The sequence below is a fragment of the Callithrix jacchus genome, chromosome 4 (genome assembly GCF_049354715.1).
Source record: "Callithrix jacchus isolate 240 chromosome 4, calJac240_pri, whole genome shotgun sequence".
Classification (NCBI taxonomy): domain Eukaryota; kingdom Metazoa; phylum Chordata; class Mammalia; order Primates; family Cebidae; genus Callithrix; species Callithrix jacchus.
The window spans coordinates 7,610,171-7,624,343 of NC_133505.1; the positions used below are offsets into that span (position 1 = coordinate 7,610,171).

General features: G+C 36.3%; 1 protein-coding gene across 5 annotated transcripts in view; it reads right to left on the minus strand.

The window, feature by feature from the left end:
• Nucleotides 1-14,173, minus strand: part of LOC144582011 (uncharacterized) — a 449,998-nt gene that overhangs the window by 199,187 nt on the left and 236,638 nt on the right. For 4 of the 5 annotated variants that reach the window (XR_013533633.1, XR_013533634.1, XR_013533636.1 and 1 more), the window contains exons 7-8: nucleotides 8,343-8,396; nucleotides 3,587-3,616 (exon numbers count right to left, since the gene is read on the minus strand). Coding sequence is in view for 1 of the 5 variants with exons in the window: in XM_078368207.1 (XP_078224333.1) it covers nucleotides 3,587-3,616; nucleotides 5,955-6,133; nucleotides 8,343-8,396 (263 nt within the window). In the remaining 4 variants the exon portion in view is untranslated. Of the gene's footprint in view, nucleotides 1-3,586; nucleotides 3,617-5,954; nucleotides 6,134-8,342; nucleotides 8,397-14,173 lie in introns of all 5 variants that reach the window. The other variant, XM_078368207.1, reaches the window with a different exon arrangement.

Sequence of the window (14,173 nt, forward strand, 5' to 3'; positions counted from 1 at the left end):
TTTTGCCTTATATGCCCAAGGGATTTGTAAAACGCCTTAAGAAAATGACCTCCCAAGGATTCAGATTCACTCAAGATTTCTCCCTAGGAGCTTAATTTGCAAACAGAGCATCCTTTAAAAGGCTAACATTTTCACTTCATGGTCTTCTAAGTGACTGCGTTATAGTGGGGTGAAGATGGTAATGTGTATACCTGCTTTTTATGGACTTATGCTGTAGCGCTAGGAAGCCTTCCAGAACTCTCAGAAGTGTGCTGCTTTCAACTCCGCCTTTCCACAGCCTATGGTCAAGAGTAAATTGACCCTATGTCTGACCTTCCCTAGGATGATTTAATCCTTGAGTGAAGGAATGTTTTCTTGTTCATCTTTGTGCCTCACATATAGATCTACACCTGGTCTAAAAGGAGCTGTTCACCAACTATTGAACCAAATGAGATATGTTGTATGCTTATTCTAAGAATGTATTACTATATACATTTTTCTCACTGAATAATTCTGTGTCATGATGTGAAAAGGATGAGTAGAAGGGTCAATTGTAGAGACTACCTTTCCAGGACTATGGTGTGAGCAGATAAAATGTTTCTTCCAACTATGATGTTAGGAAATACAAACAAAGTGCTAAACAGATAGTAAAATTTCCCCGCAATGACGCAGTTTTACTGTTAAGTGACTGAATTCATTAGGTAATTTTGCTTTAGCAAAAAGCCTAGGATTTTGTGCAGAAATAGACTAGGGATTTTTCTGAGGTAAACCAAAGGCTGCATTCTGAATCCCATTCCAATTTACCCTTGTTGTTTCAACTCTGTCCCTAGATTCTGTGAACAGGGGCCTGAGTGAGATGAAAGATAATTATTCTAATAAGAACAATTTATTCAATAACTTATTTATAAAGATCCTTGAGAAGATAACTGACTGAGTTGGTAGTCTACATGGAAATGTGTAATCTATTTATAAAAATCCTTGAGAAACATAACTGACTGGGCTGGGAATCAATGTGGAAATAAGGTCCAGGTTTGTCTCAGTTGGAATTCATAGTAAAATGCAATGTTAATTTTTTATAACCCTGAAGGGACAAATTTTGTGCAGTGAGAACTCAATCAGAGGCAGGAAAAAAAAGACAGGTTTTTACTGATTTTCCATTATGTCTGAAATTCTTTGCAGAGCTTCAGCTTTACTTTCAAAGCCTTATTTTTGAGTAACTGTGACAGTGTGTGAGAAGAAAATAAGAAGACAGATGGAAACCCAAATGAAGCCTTATAAATACCTTTACTCACCAACCCCCAATCCCAGTGCCTTTAATCAAGCTTATATAGGCACTTGAGGTGCTAAGCCCAGGGAAACTTGTATGTTTGCCTACAAGCCTTATCTTAATTTTTGTAATGACATGTATCAGGCAGGCTGACTGGCTGCAGTGCTTTGCCATTTAGAAATAACTTGCACTATTTGGACTGAAAATCTGTAACCTGAAAGTAGCGCAAATTTATCCATGTGAAGGCACTGGAAGATTAACTTTTCAAATTGAAAAATAAAATATTTATCAATAACTAATATGAAAAGGGCTATCTTTGAATGGCAGTAAACCAGAATGGTTTCTAAAGCCAATGAGTGCACAGTGTCTAGTAAGGAAAAACCAAAATAGATCAGCATTAGAAAGCATTTCAAGATCACAAAATCCAGTTTATCCAATACATTGGGTGATATGTGGGGAGAGCCTGTGGGGTGGGATCTGATGTGAATTAAAAACAAAAATGTGTTAATAATCAATTAGAAAACATAATGGAAGGCTGGGCGTGGTGGCTCACGCCTGTAATCCCAGCATTTTGGGAGGCCGAGGAGGGTGGATCACGAGGTCAAGAGATCAAGACCATCCCGGTCAACATGGTGAAACCCCGTCTCTACTAAAAATACAAAAAATTAGCCGGGCATGGTGGCGCGTGCCTGTAATCCCAGCTACTCAGGGGGCTGAGGCAGGAGAATTGCCTGAACCCAGGAGGCGGAGGTTGCAGTGAGCCAAGATCGTGCCATTGCACTCCAGCCTGGGTAACAAGAGTGAAACTCCGTCTCAAAAAAAAAAAAAAAAAAGAAAAGAAAACATAATGGAAAAATAATTGTATGTGTATCATCAACCCAAAATACAAAACACCAAGAAATAAACCAAAACTCTGTAGGACATATATGAATAAACTACAGAATTTATTGAAATTTAAAATATCTGAGCTGTATCACATTCTTGGTTGGGAATTCTAAATACTTCAGTAGTGACCACTGGTTACCATTTAAGAATAGTTTTTATATAATTCAAAGTAAAAATCCTAACACAATTCCTCTTAGGAAATGGTAAAGTTTTTTAAACTTTAATGGAAATTACAAATGGGCAAGATTTTTAGTTAGGATAGTTTTGTTTCTTTTGAAAGAGGAATTATAAAGTGTGAATAGATATTGAAATATGTAATGATGCTAGGTAATTAAATAGATAGAGAAAGAATGAAAGAATATATAAGTCAATACAAATAAAGAAGTATTCCACGTACCAACACTTACATTTAACATCATGTGATACATTATAAAATAGTCATTTTAAGTCAGTAGGACAAGGGAGGATCATTCAATTGAAACACTGGTATAATTAGCTGAATATCAGAGGAGTTTTTTTTTTTTAATTTAGAATGTATCTCATCACATGTAATATAACTTTTATTGTGTCACGTGACAAGGAAGTTAAAAAAAAAGAGAAATAATCAGATAAATATAAGGTAGAAAATATATTTCCAAGCGTCAATACCTAATTCAGAAACTATCCTGTAGAGACATTAATGGATAAAATACTATATAAATTTAATGAAGGTCAAAAATTAAATAACAAATAATAACTTGTCTAAATGTTAAAATATTAAAGATTGATGTACCAACAGAAAGTCATTAAAAATGTGAGTAAGCTTTTATTGGAATGAAAGCTCTAGGAAGGCAGAAATGTTTGTTTTATTCACTGCAGTAGATGCTCAATAACTATCATTGGAATTTACAGATGGAAGAAATAAAAATGGCAAATAAATGGATGAAAAGAATTCCTCAGCCTCAGTAATATTTGAATAAATGAAAATTAAGTGAAATGCCCAGTTTAGATTATCCAAGTGACAAATATAAAAGCAAAATCATAGATCTGTAATAATTATAAAATGTAATGGCCATTATCGACAAACTTTGGAAACACACACACACACACACACACACACACACACGGCCTTAAAAATGAACACACCAATTGATAAATAATTCTCCAACTAGAAATTTATGCAGATAAAACTTTTACCAAAATGTTCTTTTTGGCCCACTGGTTGGCTTTCAATTGACATCTCATCGTAACAACATCCACTTTCTTCAATTGTGTTCATTTGAATTATTTTATGAACATACAACTTATCTTTTGCAGTGATAATTTGCAATTAAAAAATATGTTTATAAATGAGAGTTTTAGTTTTTAAAAATTAATAATAATATAAGATTTTCATGTTTCAACATGGAAATGTTTTAATGTAGCAAAAAATAAGTACCATTTCAATTATCATATCTAATGAGAAAAAGAACTTACATGATATAAAATGTCAATGGTGCCAACTCACTTTCCAATGTTCCACATAAATGATGATATGTAGTAGTTTTTAAAGAGAAAAATAGAGAAAAAAATTGTCATCAAAAGGCAAATAATATAGGCAAGAACACATAAATATTATTTACCAGCAAGTAGAAACACGTTGACAATGTATATAAATGTACTGCTTGACTTGTTTTGTTATATATGAGAACACTCAGTTAATCTAAATAGAAGTCTTTTTCTAAAGTTGAATTTGGAGATCATTTTCCAGTAATAATTTCCAGTTCTGAAATATGAAAAAAAGTCTGAGGACTAAGTTGAAGCAATTCATCCGAAAAATAGAAAAACTGATATTAGTATTTCAAATAGTTTAAAAAGTTATCACAGATCAACTATTTTGGCTGTCGTACTCAAAATCACCAAATATCTCAATGCATGAGACCATATGTTTGCTACTGTGCAAAGCCATTGTTTTGTGTACATTATATAAAAATTATTTGCTCTTTTTATAACAGAAGCATGACCAGTTATTTAGGTTGTAGCTCTGTAAGTTTGAACATACAGAAAATGATAAGATCATATTTTAATCAACATAATTCAGGTATAATTCATACATAAATTTACTTACTTTTAGTTTTCAATGTTTGAAAATGTATATACCCATACATATACTTCTATACTTTTACTATTTAGTGATTCTCTATCTATCTATATCTATCTGTATATATACATATATATATATGGTTTTTGGCATGCAGTTTAATAAGTTTAAAGGCCTATACAGACTCATGTAATCATCACAAAGTCATGATAAAAATTCTGAAAGTTCCAAAACCTGAAAAAATTATCTACTCTTGTACCTTTGTAGTCAAACCCTCTCTTTTTGATCTAATGTCATGGTTAAGCCAATCTATCAATTTGCAGTTCATCTTATGTCATTTTCAATAGCCATAGACACAGGTTCCAGTCTTAAAAGGTAAAATTTACAAATCCTATTTTGCCATTATGAAACTATTTCTTCTAAAAGAGGAAAATGTCAGCTCTTAAAGTTTATTATATTTGTATAACAAAATTACATGGTGACCAGCAGACAAGTAATTCTATTATTAAACACAAGAAGAAAATACTTTCAGAAAAGAGTTCTATACTTAAAAACATAAGGTCAGCCAGGCGCAGTGGCTCAATCCTGTAATCCCAGCACTTTGGGAGGCCGAGGCGGGGATCACGAGGTCAAGAGATCGAGACCATGCTGGTCAACATGGTGAAACCCCGTCTCTACTAAAAATACAAAAAAAAAAAAAAAATTAGCTGGGCATGGTGGTACGTGCCTGTAATCCCAGCTACTCAGGAGGCTGAGGCAGGAGAATTGCTTGAACCCAGGAGGCAGAGGTTGCGGTGAGCCAAGATCGCGCCATTACACTCCAGCCTGGGTAACGAGCGAAACTCTATCTCAAAATTAATAATAATAATAATAATAATAAGGTCCACAATCTGTAGAGTTACATTTTAGAAACTATAATCCTAGATAATAAGATAAATAGTCAGATTGTTTGTTTCTGGGCAGAAGGAAAACATATCAAATGAGTTCCACATCAACATGATCTCTTAAACCTGAAACTATAATCCTAGATAAAAAGATAAATAGTCAGATATTAAACTTTAGTCAGTACTTTATCCAAGGGCTTCAAAGAGCTTCACCAAGAGAAATTATTTGTCTTTATAAAAGGTAAGATAAAAATGCCAATGCATTCTGAAAATCACTGGACACATTAGTACTAACTCACACAAATCCATCTGAAACAACCCGTTCACATGTATCTGTTAAAAGAATTAAATTTCTCTGAATACACTGGCCTTTCAATATTTTATTTTTTGTTTGTTTCTGGGCAGAAGGAAAACATATCAAATGAGTTCCACATCAACATGATCTCTTAAACCTGAAAAAGTATGTGATATAGAGCTGGTTCCTCTTCTCTGACAAGATATGTCTCTGGTTTAGTGATTTGAAATGAACAAGGAACAACTGTGCAGTGTCTGTTTTGCATTTCAGTTCCTTATAGACAGTACAACACTTTTACAGTTCTTTGAATCTGATTGCTTCCTCCATTTGCATGAACTGTCCTATTAAGTTCTTGCATTAAACAATTTTTGTTTGGGCTTATTAAATAATAAAATGGACTCTTATAACAGACATATGTGCCCTGAACTCAAGTTCAGCTCATATTAAAAATGATAGGATGTTGGAATTCTTTTTCTTATTGTTAATAGCTCATTTATTTTCCCTTTGCCATCATGACCCTGTAGTCTCCAACAAGCAGACTGCCATGTAAAGCCAGATCTAAATATCTCCTGTGATGGATCCTACCTTAATTTTACTTTGCCAAAGATGCTTCTGTGATTCACAGAGATTTTTAGCAAGTGATAGGGAATGGCTGGCAATGCCTCCTCCTTCTCAGAGTATACTCTTCCTACGCTGTTTCCTTCTGCTGAATCATCCTTAAAGTCATCAGAGTACTTAAAGAGACCATCAACATTCACCAATCTCTGGTTGAGAGATACAGCAAGGAGACAGAATTCTGGATTTACATATACATCTTATAGCAGAGATGCTGAAAATGTTTTTTTCTAACTTCTAGACAGGTATTTTTTACTTAGCCATTACTATCCTTATATTATCCATGAAGACTTTTCCATGTGTCAACCACCAATATGATGCACAGTATTTTAAGGAGGGTAAACCTTTAATGTATATGGCAAATGCAAACCTACTTACCTTGCCATTCCATCTCCCTCAAGATTTAATAGTTCTGAATAAAAAATACGCATTAAAATTAGTAGGATTGTTAAGATCATCACTCATAATGTTACTATGAGTGATTGCTGTTACTTTTTCAAAGCAATTGTCTCTAGAAATTAATTTCACTTTTCATTGGAGCTTGGCCCCCTGGAAATGATTAACTTGACAGGGATGGGAAGAGGAAACATTTTCAGGAAACATCTGGCAAACTGCAAAGAAATGCTAAACATTTTCTCCCATAGCATTTATTTTTATGACCTTATCTTTCTTCCCTATAACATTTTAATCAATATACGTGGATACACCAACACATGCATACACACACACACATATGTATAATGTGCCCTGATTTATATGGAACATATAAATGAGGGTTTGTTTTTTTTTTCAATTAGCTCCTATTTCTCTTAACCTCATTTTGGCAACATCAAGCTGTCATTTTTGTAAAATTTTATCATGTTTATATACCTCTAAAATCTTCATGGTAAGGGAGTGATTGCATCCAATTTGTTACCCAGGGAGTACCCAGCTCGTAGGTTCTTGGCCTCTTCAACCCTGAAGAATGGGGAAAGGGGCCCTGGAGGGGTGAGTTTACTATTCAAATAAAAATCCTGGACCCAGATTCTTTTGCAGAAGAGTGATTTATCACACAGACAGAGAGAGAAAGATGACAGCTCCCACGCTGTTGTGGGAGGGGACCCAGAGAAGGAATCCGTTGAAGAAGGTGCAGCTGAAGTTTTACTGAGTTATTCCCTTCGCATTCGTGTTCTTATCCAATGAGAGGAGTTCTTTCAAACTTCCTCTGGATTGATCTTTGACTCTGATACCAGATTGGCTACTTGTTTTACAGCCCTGAGTCACAGAGCCCCCTCCTCCCAGAGCTTTCAGGCGGAATTTGGGACAAAAGGGCCCTACCTGGTTTTCCCGAGTGCAGGAAGATCAGAGAAAGAACTCTCCCTGGCCATGTGGAGGAGGTGCTCAAAGAGTCCCATCTGCCTGAGGTGGGAAGCCAGGAAATTCCTGCACTTGAATCCATGCCCCTCGTGAACCCAGGAAGAGAAGGTTCTCTAACCCCATTCCTCAAATTGTTTCTATTCATATCTAAATATAATGGTTTTGTTTTTCAAATCCTCTTCAATTTTGCCCTGATTACGTAATTAATGATATTTTGCAACACAATTTATGTTTCATAGGAATTCCTTTGCAATTTTCATGTGTATGTAATCTAATTGGGAGCTAGCTCCATGCAATGATTTTTCCACCACTCTAAAAGGATCTATAGGCTTAGTAGAAGAGTGTCATATTGTGATACTTAAGGAGGTAATGGGGGTTTGTTAATGCCAGTATGGTTTTTGCTCCATTCTTTCACCAGAATTGCTGTTCGCATGTCACCAATGGTGTTGATAAAAATCATCCAAATGCATGTTTTCAGTATGTATATTGCGCTACCATTTCCTCTTTCATAAAACTCTGTAGCTTCCTTGATGTGTCTTTTCTTTTTATTTATTTATTTATTTTTTGAGACGGAGTTTTCGCTCGTTACCCAGGCTGGAGTGCAATGGCACGATCTCGGCTCACCGCAACCTCCACCTCCTGGGTTCAGGCAATTCTCCTGCCTCAGCCTCCTGAGTAGCTGGGAATACAGGCACGTGCCACTATGCCCAGCTAATTTTTTGTATTTTTAGTAAAGACGGGGTTTCATGATGTTCTCCTGGATGGTCTCGATCTCTTGACCTCGTGATCCACCCGCCTCGGCCTCCCAAAGTGCTGGGATCACAGGCTTGAGCCACCGCGCCCCGCCGATGTGTCTTTTCTAGGTGGCTTTGCCAATATCTTTTTCTCTACCAGATCTTTAATGTTTATATCGCTTTGTCTGTATATTTGGGGTTTATTTTCTTATCCTAAGACACCTCAGCCAATCCTGAATCATTCGATATTGTCTCAATGCCAACCTACCTCAAATCTGTTCATCTGTTCTTTCATACATTCTCTTACTCCTGAGCTCCATACCTGCAGATGAGAGAAAATGTATTTTTAGAGGTTAGAAAGAAACTTGCTGGAGTAAACAGCTGAGCTGAATATTCTTGGATGCCTCTAATTAATTGGAGGATAATGGTAGTTTGGATTAAGCAGTGAGCATGATGATTATACCAAATTTAGGCAAAAAAAAAAATCTTGAGCTCAATTCCTATTTCATCAGTCATATTTTGAAAGATATAACTTCTTGAAAGCTTGATTCTCTCCTTCAAAAATGAGATGAGTAACACTAAATAGTTGTTTTAAATATGAAGTAATGTATGTAAAGCACTTAGTACAATGCTTGGCCTGTAGTATTTAATATAAATAGTAACATTTGTAATAAATAATTTCTTCATCATAAAATCTCTACAAATTCAACTACAGTAAGAAAACCCATTTATAGTGAAAGAGAGATGCTGTCCCACCTAGAAAGGTCAACAAAGGGTTCAGGAGACACAGAGAGCTCCCTCTATGACCCTAGGATCCTTGGAACCCTTTTTAGGAGGGTTTTTAGCATTGCAGAAGGAAGTAGGTGATGGAGACTATTTGCACTGAATAAGGTGTTGTGATTGTGAGAGAAAGAGGTAGGGTGGGTCTAAGAGAATTTGTCTCTATTTTTTTTCATTAAGAGATTAAGAGAAGGAAAGGATTCTGAATAGGGTGCAGGGTGTAAGAATAATGACAGGAGAAAAAGGTGGGGTTTTAAAAAATACCTTTGCATTCTGAATTAGTTTATTCTGTCGTTATTTAAGAGTAGCAATCTTTAGACTATCTTTAAATTCTTGGTGGCTATTGAATTAAGATTTTTACCCACAACACCATGGAGAGAACTGAGCCACAGGTCTCATTTGGGCATTATTACTCTATTATTATTATATTTCCCAGTGCCTCCCTGACATTTCTACCTGGATATTTCACTGAGTTCTCAAATCTAATATATGCAAAACTGAAATCATGACCTTCACACCCTAACTTCCACTTCTTCCCCAGCCAGTAATATTGCCAAGTCCCCCTCTGCTGAAGGCATAAATCTAAAGGAAACCATTGGTCTTTCTTCCCAAAATCCCACATAAATTCATTTTTCACCGTATCCTGCAGAGCCGATCTCTAAATAGTTTTTGCACTTTGTCACTTCTTTGTCAGCCTACTCTGTGTTACTTACGTTTTTTAAATCTTATAAAATTAGTAAAATACATTGGAGAAAGCTAGATCATATAAACAAGTAAAAATAATATTATATGTAAATAATCTGTATCAAAATAAGGTTATACTACAAATGCCATTTGTAATCTATTTTTTTTTTTCAGTTCATGATCTCTAACGTACAAGGTCCTTATGTTTCCTCCTATGTAATTGCAATTCTATATTCCAGTTTTCCTTGGTGTCCTAAATATGTGCTTTAAATTTGGTTTGTGCAAACCAGAATGCAATTCGTAATCATAACCTGAGTCTAAATATTGTTTCTCTGAGATATCTTCTGACCTAGCATAACTGCACCACCACTGTTTTTGGCTTTGCTTTGGTGGCCACTTATTAGTTGGGGGATAATGGTAGTTTGGACTAAGCAGTGAGCTGAATAGTCCACTCCGTGACACTGATGTTTTGAAGGACTTGGCCAGTGATAAACTGCAGTAGTTTCTTCATGATATCATTTAACTTGTTTCTCCACTTCCTGTATTTCTCCTAAACGGCCAATTATATTTTTTATTTGGAATCCAACATAAATGATGTGATATACTTCACGTGTCCTGATACCAAGTGATAAATAATCGGGATAATCCAGCATTAATTGTGTTAAATTTCAGCACTGGATTAGGATGACAACAACCTGATACCTCCATTTTGCATTTATGTCTTTCTTTAAAGAAACAGACAATAATCTAGCAGGATGCTGCTTTACCACTACATTAATTTCCAGTTTAAACTAATCACAAATCCACTGGTATTAACACCATATAGTAACCATGACTGTGACAAACACTTCACTAGGAGCTGAAGAATGTTGATTTTTAAATTTGATTATTTCATCTACATTATAATGGGTATTTTTTTGGGAAAGTGAAGCTTTTCCTCATCAACAGGGGTCATCCTTTATTTTTAAAACCAGATCCTACTGGAAAAGTAGCATAAAATCTTATTTCTTAACCCTTTAGTTACCAATTTGCAAGACTGGTTTAATAGTTTATTCACAGTATGTTGTTAAGATTTTCTGGTTTTCTCTTACATAACTATCATTTTCTAATCATAAATTGTAATTTATTTGATATACTTCAAACTCCTAAAATTGTTTTCCCCACTCTAAGTTCCTTTGTCTTGTTAAATGGGATCCATTCCCTCCCTCCTTCCCTCCCTTCCTTCCTTCCTTTGTATAGTTGGTTGTGTGTGTGCGTGCATGTGTGGCAAACCGTGTTTTCTGAAAATGCTCACAAGTTTATCTCATGTCCAGATGCTCTTCCTTCAATGTAACATTGGCCTTCCTTCAACAAGAGATGCATTCTGCATTCCCTCCTGCTTAAATTTGGCTGGGCCTATGACTATAGCAGAAGTGACACAATATGACTTGCTAGGCTAAGTTAGAAAAAGACAACTTAGCTGCTGCCTGGTCCTCAAGGGATGTTTGCCCTTGAGATGTGGTCCCATAAGCCTATGGGGAAGACAAGCAAACATCCATGAGCCTATGCGGAAGACAAGTAAACATTGAACAGCCACATGTAGGTTTCTGGCCACAGCCCCAGGTGAAGTTGCAGCTGACAGTCAGACATATTAGTGAAGGAGCCACCAGTTACTTCAGCCTCCAGCCTTTCAGATGACCCGGCTGACTCTGAGGGAAGCAGTAAGAAGATGTCCCCGCTGAGTTCTATCCCAACTGAAGATTCATAAGCAAAATAAATGTTCTTGTTTTAAGTCATCCATTTTTGTGGTTGTTTTGCAGAAACAGCTAGAATTTTTTTAACAGAATTTTTGATATTATTTCAAGTGTACAGAGAACTTAATATAATAAGGCACATGACTCTCATATATTCTTTATCGAGATTCCACAATTGTTTACATTTTGTCTACTTTGCTTTACCAGCTCCCCCTGAAATATGCTTTTTTCCGAACCATTTGAGAATGAGTTGGAGACATCATGTCCCTCTATAGCTTAAGTAATTTGTTATGTGTTTTCTAATAAAAATATATTCACTAACATGACAGTTTAATTATCCAAACCAGGAAATTAATATTAATACAATATAATTATCTAATCCACAGTCAATATTCAAGCTGCCAATTATCTCAATAATGTTCTTAGAGCTGTGTTTTTCCCAGGCTAGAATCTAATCCAGGATCATTCATTGCATTGAGTTTTCATGTAGTTTAGTGTTTCTGAATCTCAAACTCTTTTCAACGTTTCCTTGGCTTTTTTGACTTTGATATATGTGGAGAGTATGGACCAGTTATTTTGTCCAAATAACTCACCTCCAACCTGGGTGTATCTCATATTTCATCATAATTAAATATACCTGTTTGCCATAAATATCACTGAAGTGAGTTTGTGTTCTTGTGAGTGCAGCGTATTATAAAAGACACATTGTTGGTTTGCCTCAGTGGTGGTAAAGTTAATTTTTTTTCCATTTGTATTTAGTACATAATTTGGCGACAGGCACTCTGAGGCTATGCAGATATCCTGTTTCTCATCCAACCTTTACCCACTCATTGTGCCATGCCCTACATTTTCTAATCTCATTATTCTTTATTGGTTTCTTCCTACTAGAAGGAAGAGATTTCCCTTTGATTTTTAAAATTTATTTATATTACTATGGACTCATGGACTTTAATTCTGTTTAATGGGCTATATATCCATTATTATCATGACTTATTCTTATGACCAAATTATCCCAGCTTTAACAACAGGAGCATCTTCAGGCTGGCTCTACTATTCTTTTGCCATCATTCTTTGAGTACTTCTTAATTTATGGTACAAGAATATGTTCCATTCCTTTTCTCAAAGGGGCCCTAGTTCCTAGGAATAAAGAATGGTACTTAGAAATCAATTTCAGATTACTAGAAATGCTCATTGTTTCTTGGGTATTATTGCCTCTAGGCACTCAGAGAACAGAGCTAGGAAACACACATACACACAGAGTCAGGATTTGATCAAGGAAGAAAAACCACTATGCATAATCTAGAATCACGGTTGTATACTAGAGATGAGATTACACACAATCATGGGAGATGCTCAGAGCATTTATATAAATCTGTTGCTTTAGCATCCACCTGCAGGCAACGCTGGTAATGAAAGAGAGATGAATATGAAGTGAGGAAGACTGGGGAAGACCAAAGAAAACTATAATGAATCTGGACAATCTGGAACTGCATCTGTCTGTCACTGCCTCTAATGGGATGAGGCAGAAAAACCTGGTGCTGCCACCATGGAGCTGCACATTTACCTGGCGCAGGGTTGAGAAAAGCTAAAGATGCAGTAGGAGGTGCAACTGCTGCCAGCCTGGCTGCTGCCTCCCTCAGTGCATCCTCGCTTCCACCACTAAATCAACAAACACGTGTATGCACTGTAATCGTCTGTGCCCTACATTGAACTTTCAGATCACACATAAGTCTCTCTGTGGCCTATCTTAGCTAAGACATTTAAAGAGGGATACTGGGGGAAATGTAGCTCCAATTTAGCTAAGTGGACCCAGTAAATACTGCATCTGATGGTCTTATTAAAGAGTAAAGAGAAAAAAAGCACTTTCCAGATCAATAGCTGCATTGTGTTGATTTCCTACAACTGCAATTAGACTTAACACGTGATTAAGTTTCAATAATCACTGTCATTTTCCAAGATCCATCTGTCATTTGCAAGTCAAATAGGTGAGATGGGTGGGATAAAGTGGAATCACTACCTCTGGAATCCTTCAAGGCTTTGATGATGATGCTAATTTCTGCAGTCCCTTTAGAGACAAGGCATTGCTCTCTGGAAACAGAACTCTCTCATGGCTTCCAGTTTATCCTTTCTACCACAATTGCTCAAGCCAGGTAACCACTGTGGAGTTTTTGCCAGTTGCTGAGTATACTACTTCAGACAGTGTCCAGTAATTTTCTCATCTCCCAATGCAAACTCATCCTGGTAAATGTCCAAAAGTCTCTTTGGAAAGGCTAAAATAAAGACCTATAGTATACATCTGTGGCTATGTAACACGGTCCTTCCTCATAGGAATCTGTCCTCATTTTTATTCTAAGGGCTCTGGGCCTGTAACTGGCTCAAGTCTTGGACATGACTGACGGCAGTGATTGTCTGTGGTGCTAATTCAAGCCAGACTTCTGTTAACCCGATATATTGGTTCTCTGTTGCTGCTGTAACAAATAACCATAAGCTTAGTGCTTAAAACAACATATTTATTTATACTCTTACAGTTCTGGAGGTCAGAATTCTAACATCTTGGGTCAGCAGGGTGCACTGCTTCTTCAGGCTTTAGGGGAGATAATCTGTTACCTTGCTTTTTTCAGCTTTTAGAGGTCACCTGCATTCTTTGTCTTGTAGCTCTTTCCTCGTAGCATTTCAACCTCTTTCTTCCATTGTCATATCTCTCACTTACCAATCTGATCTATTGCTTCCCTCTTATAAGGACCCATGTGATCACATACCTTTCATATAATCCAGATGATCTTCCCATCCCAAGATCCTAAACTTGATTGCACCTGCAAAGTTCTATTTTCCACATAAGGTAAAATTCACAGGTTCCTGGGATTCGAATGTGGATACCTTTGGGAGGGTCCATTAGTCAGTC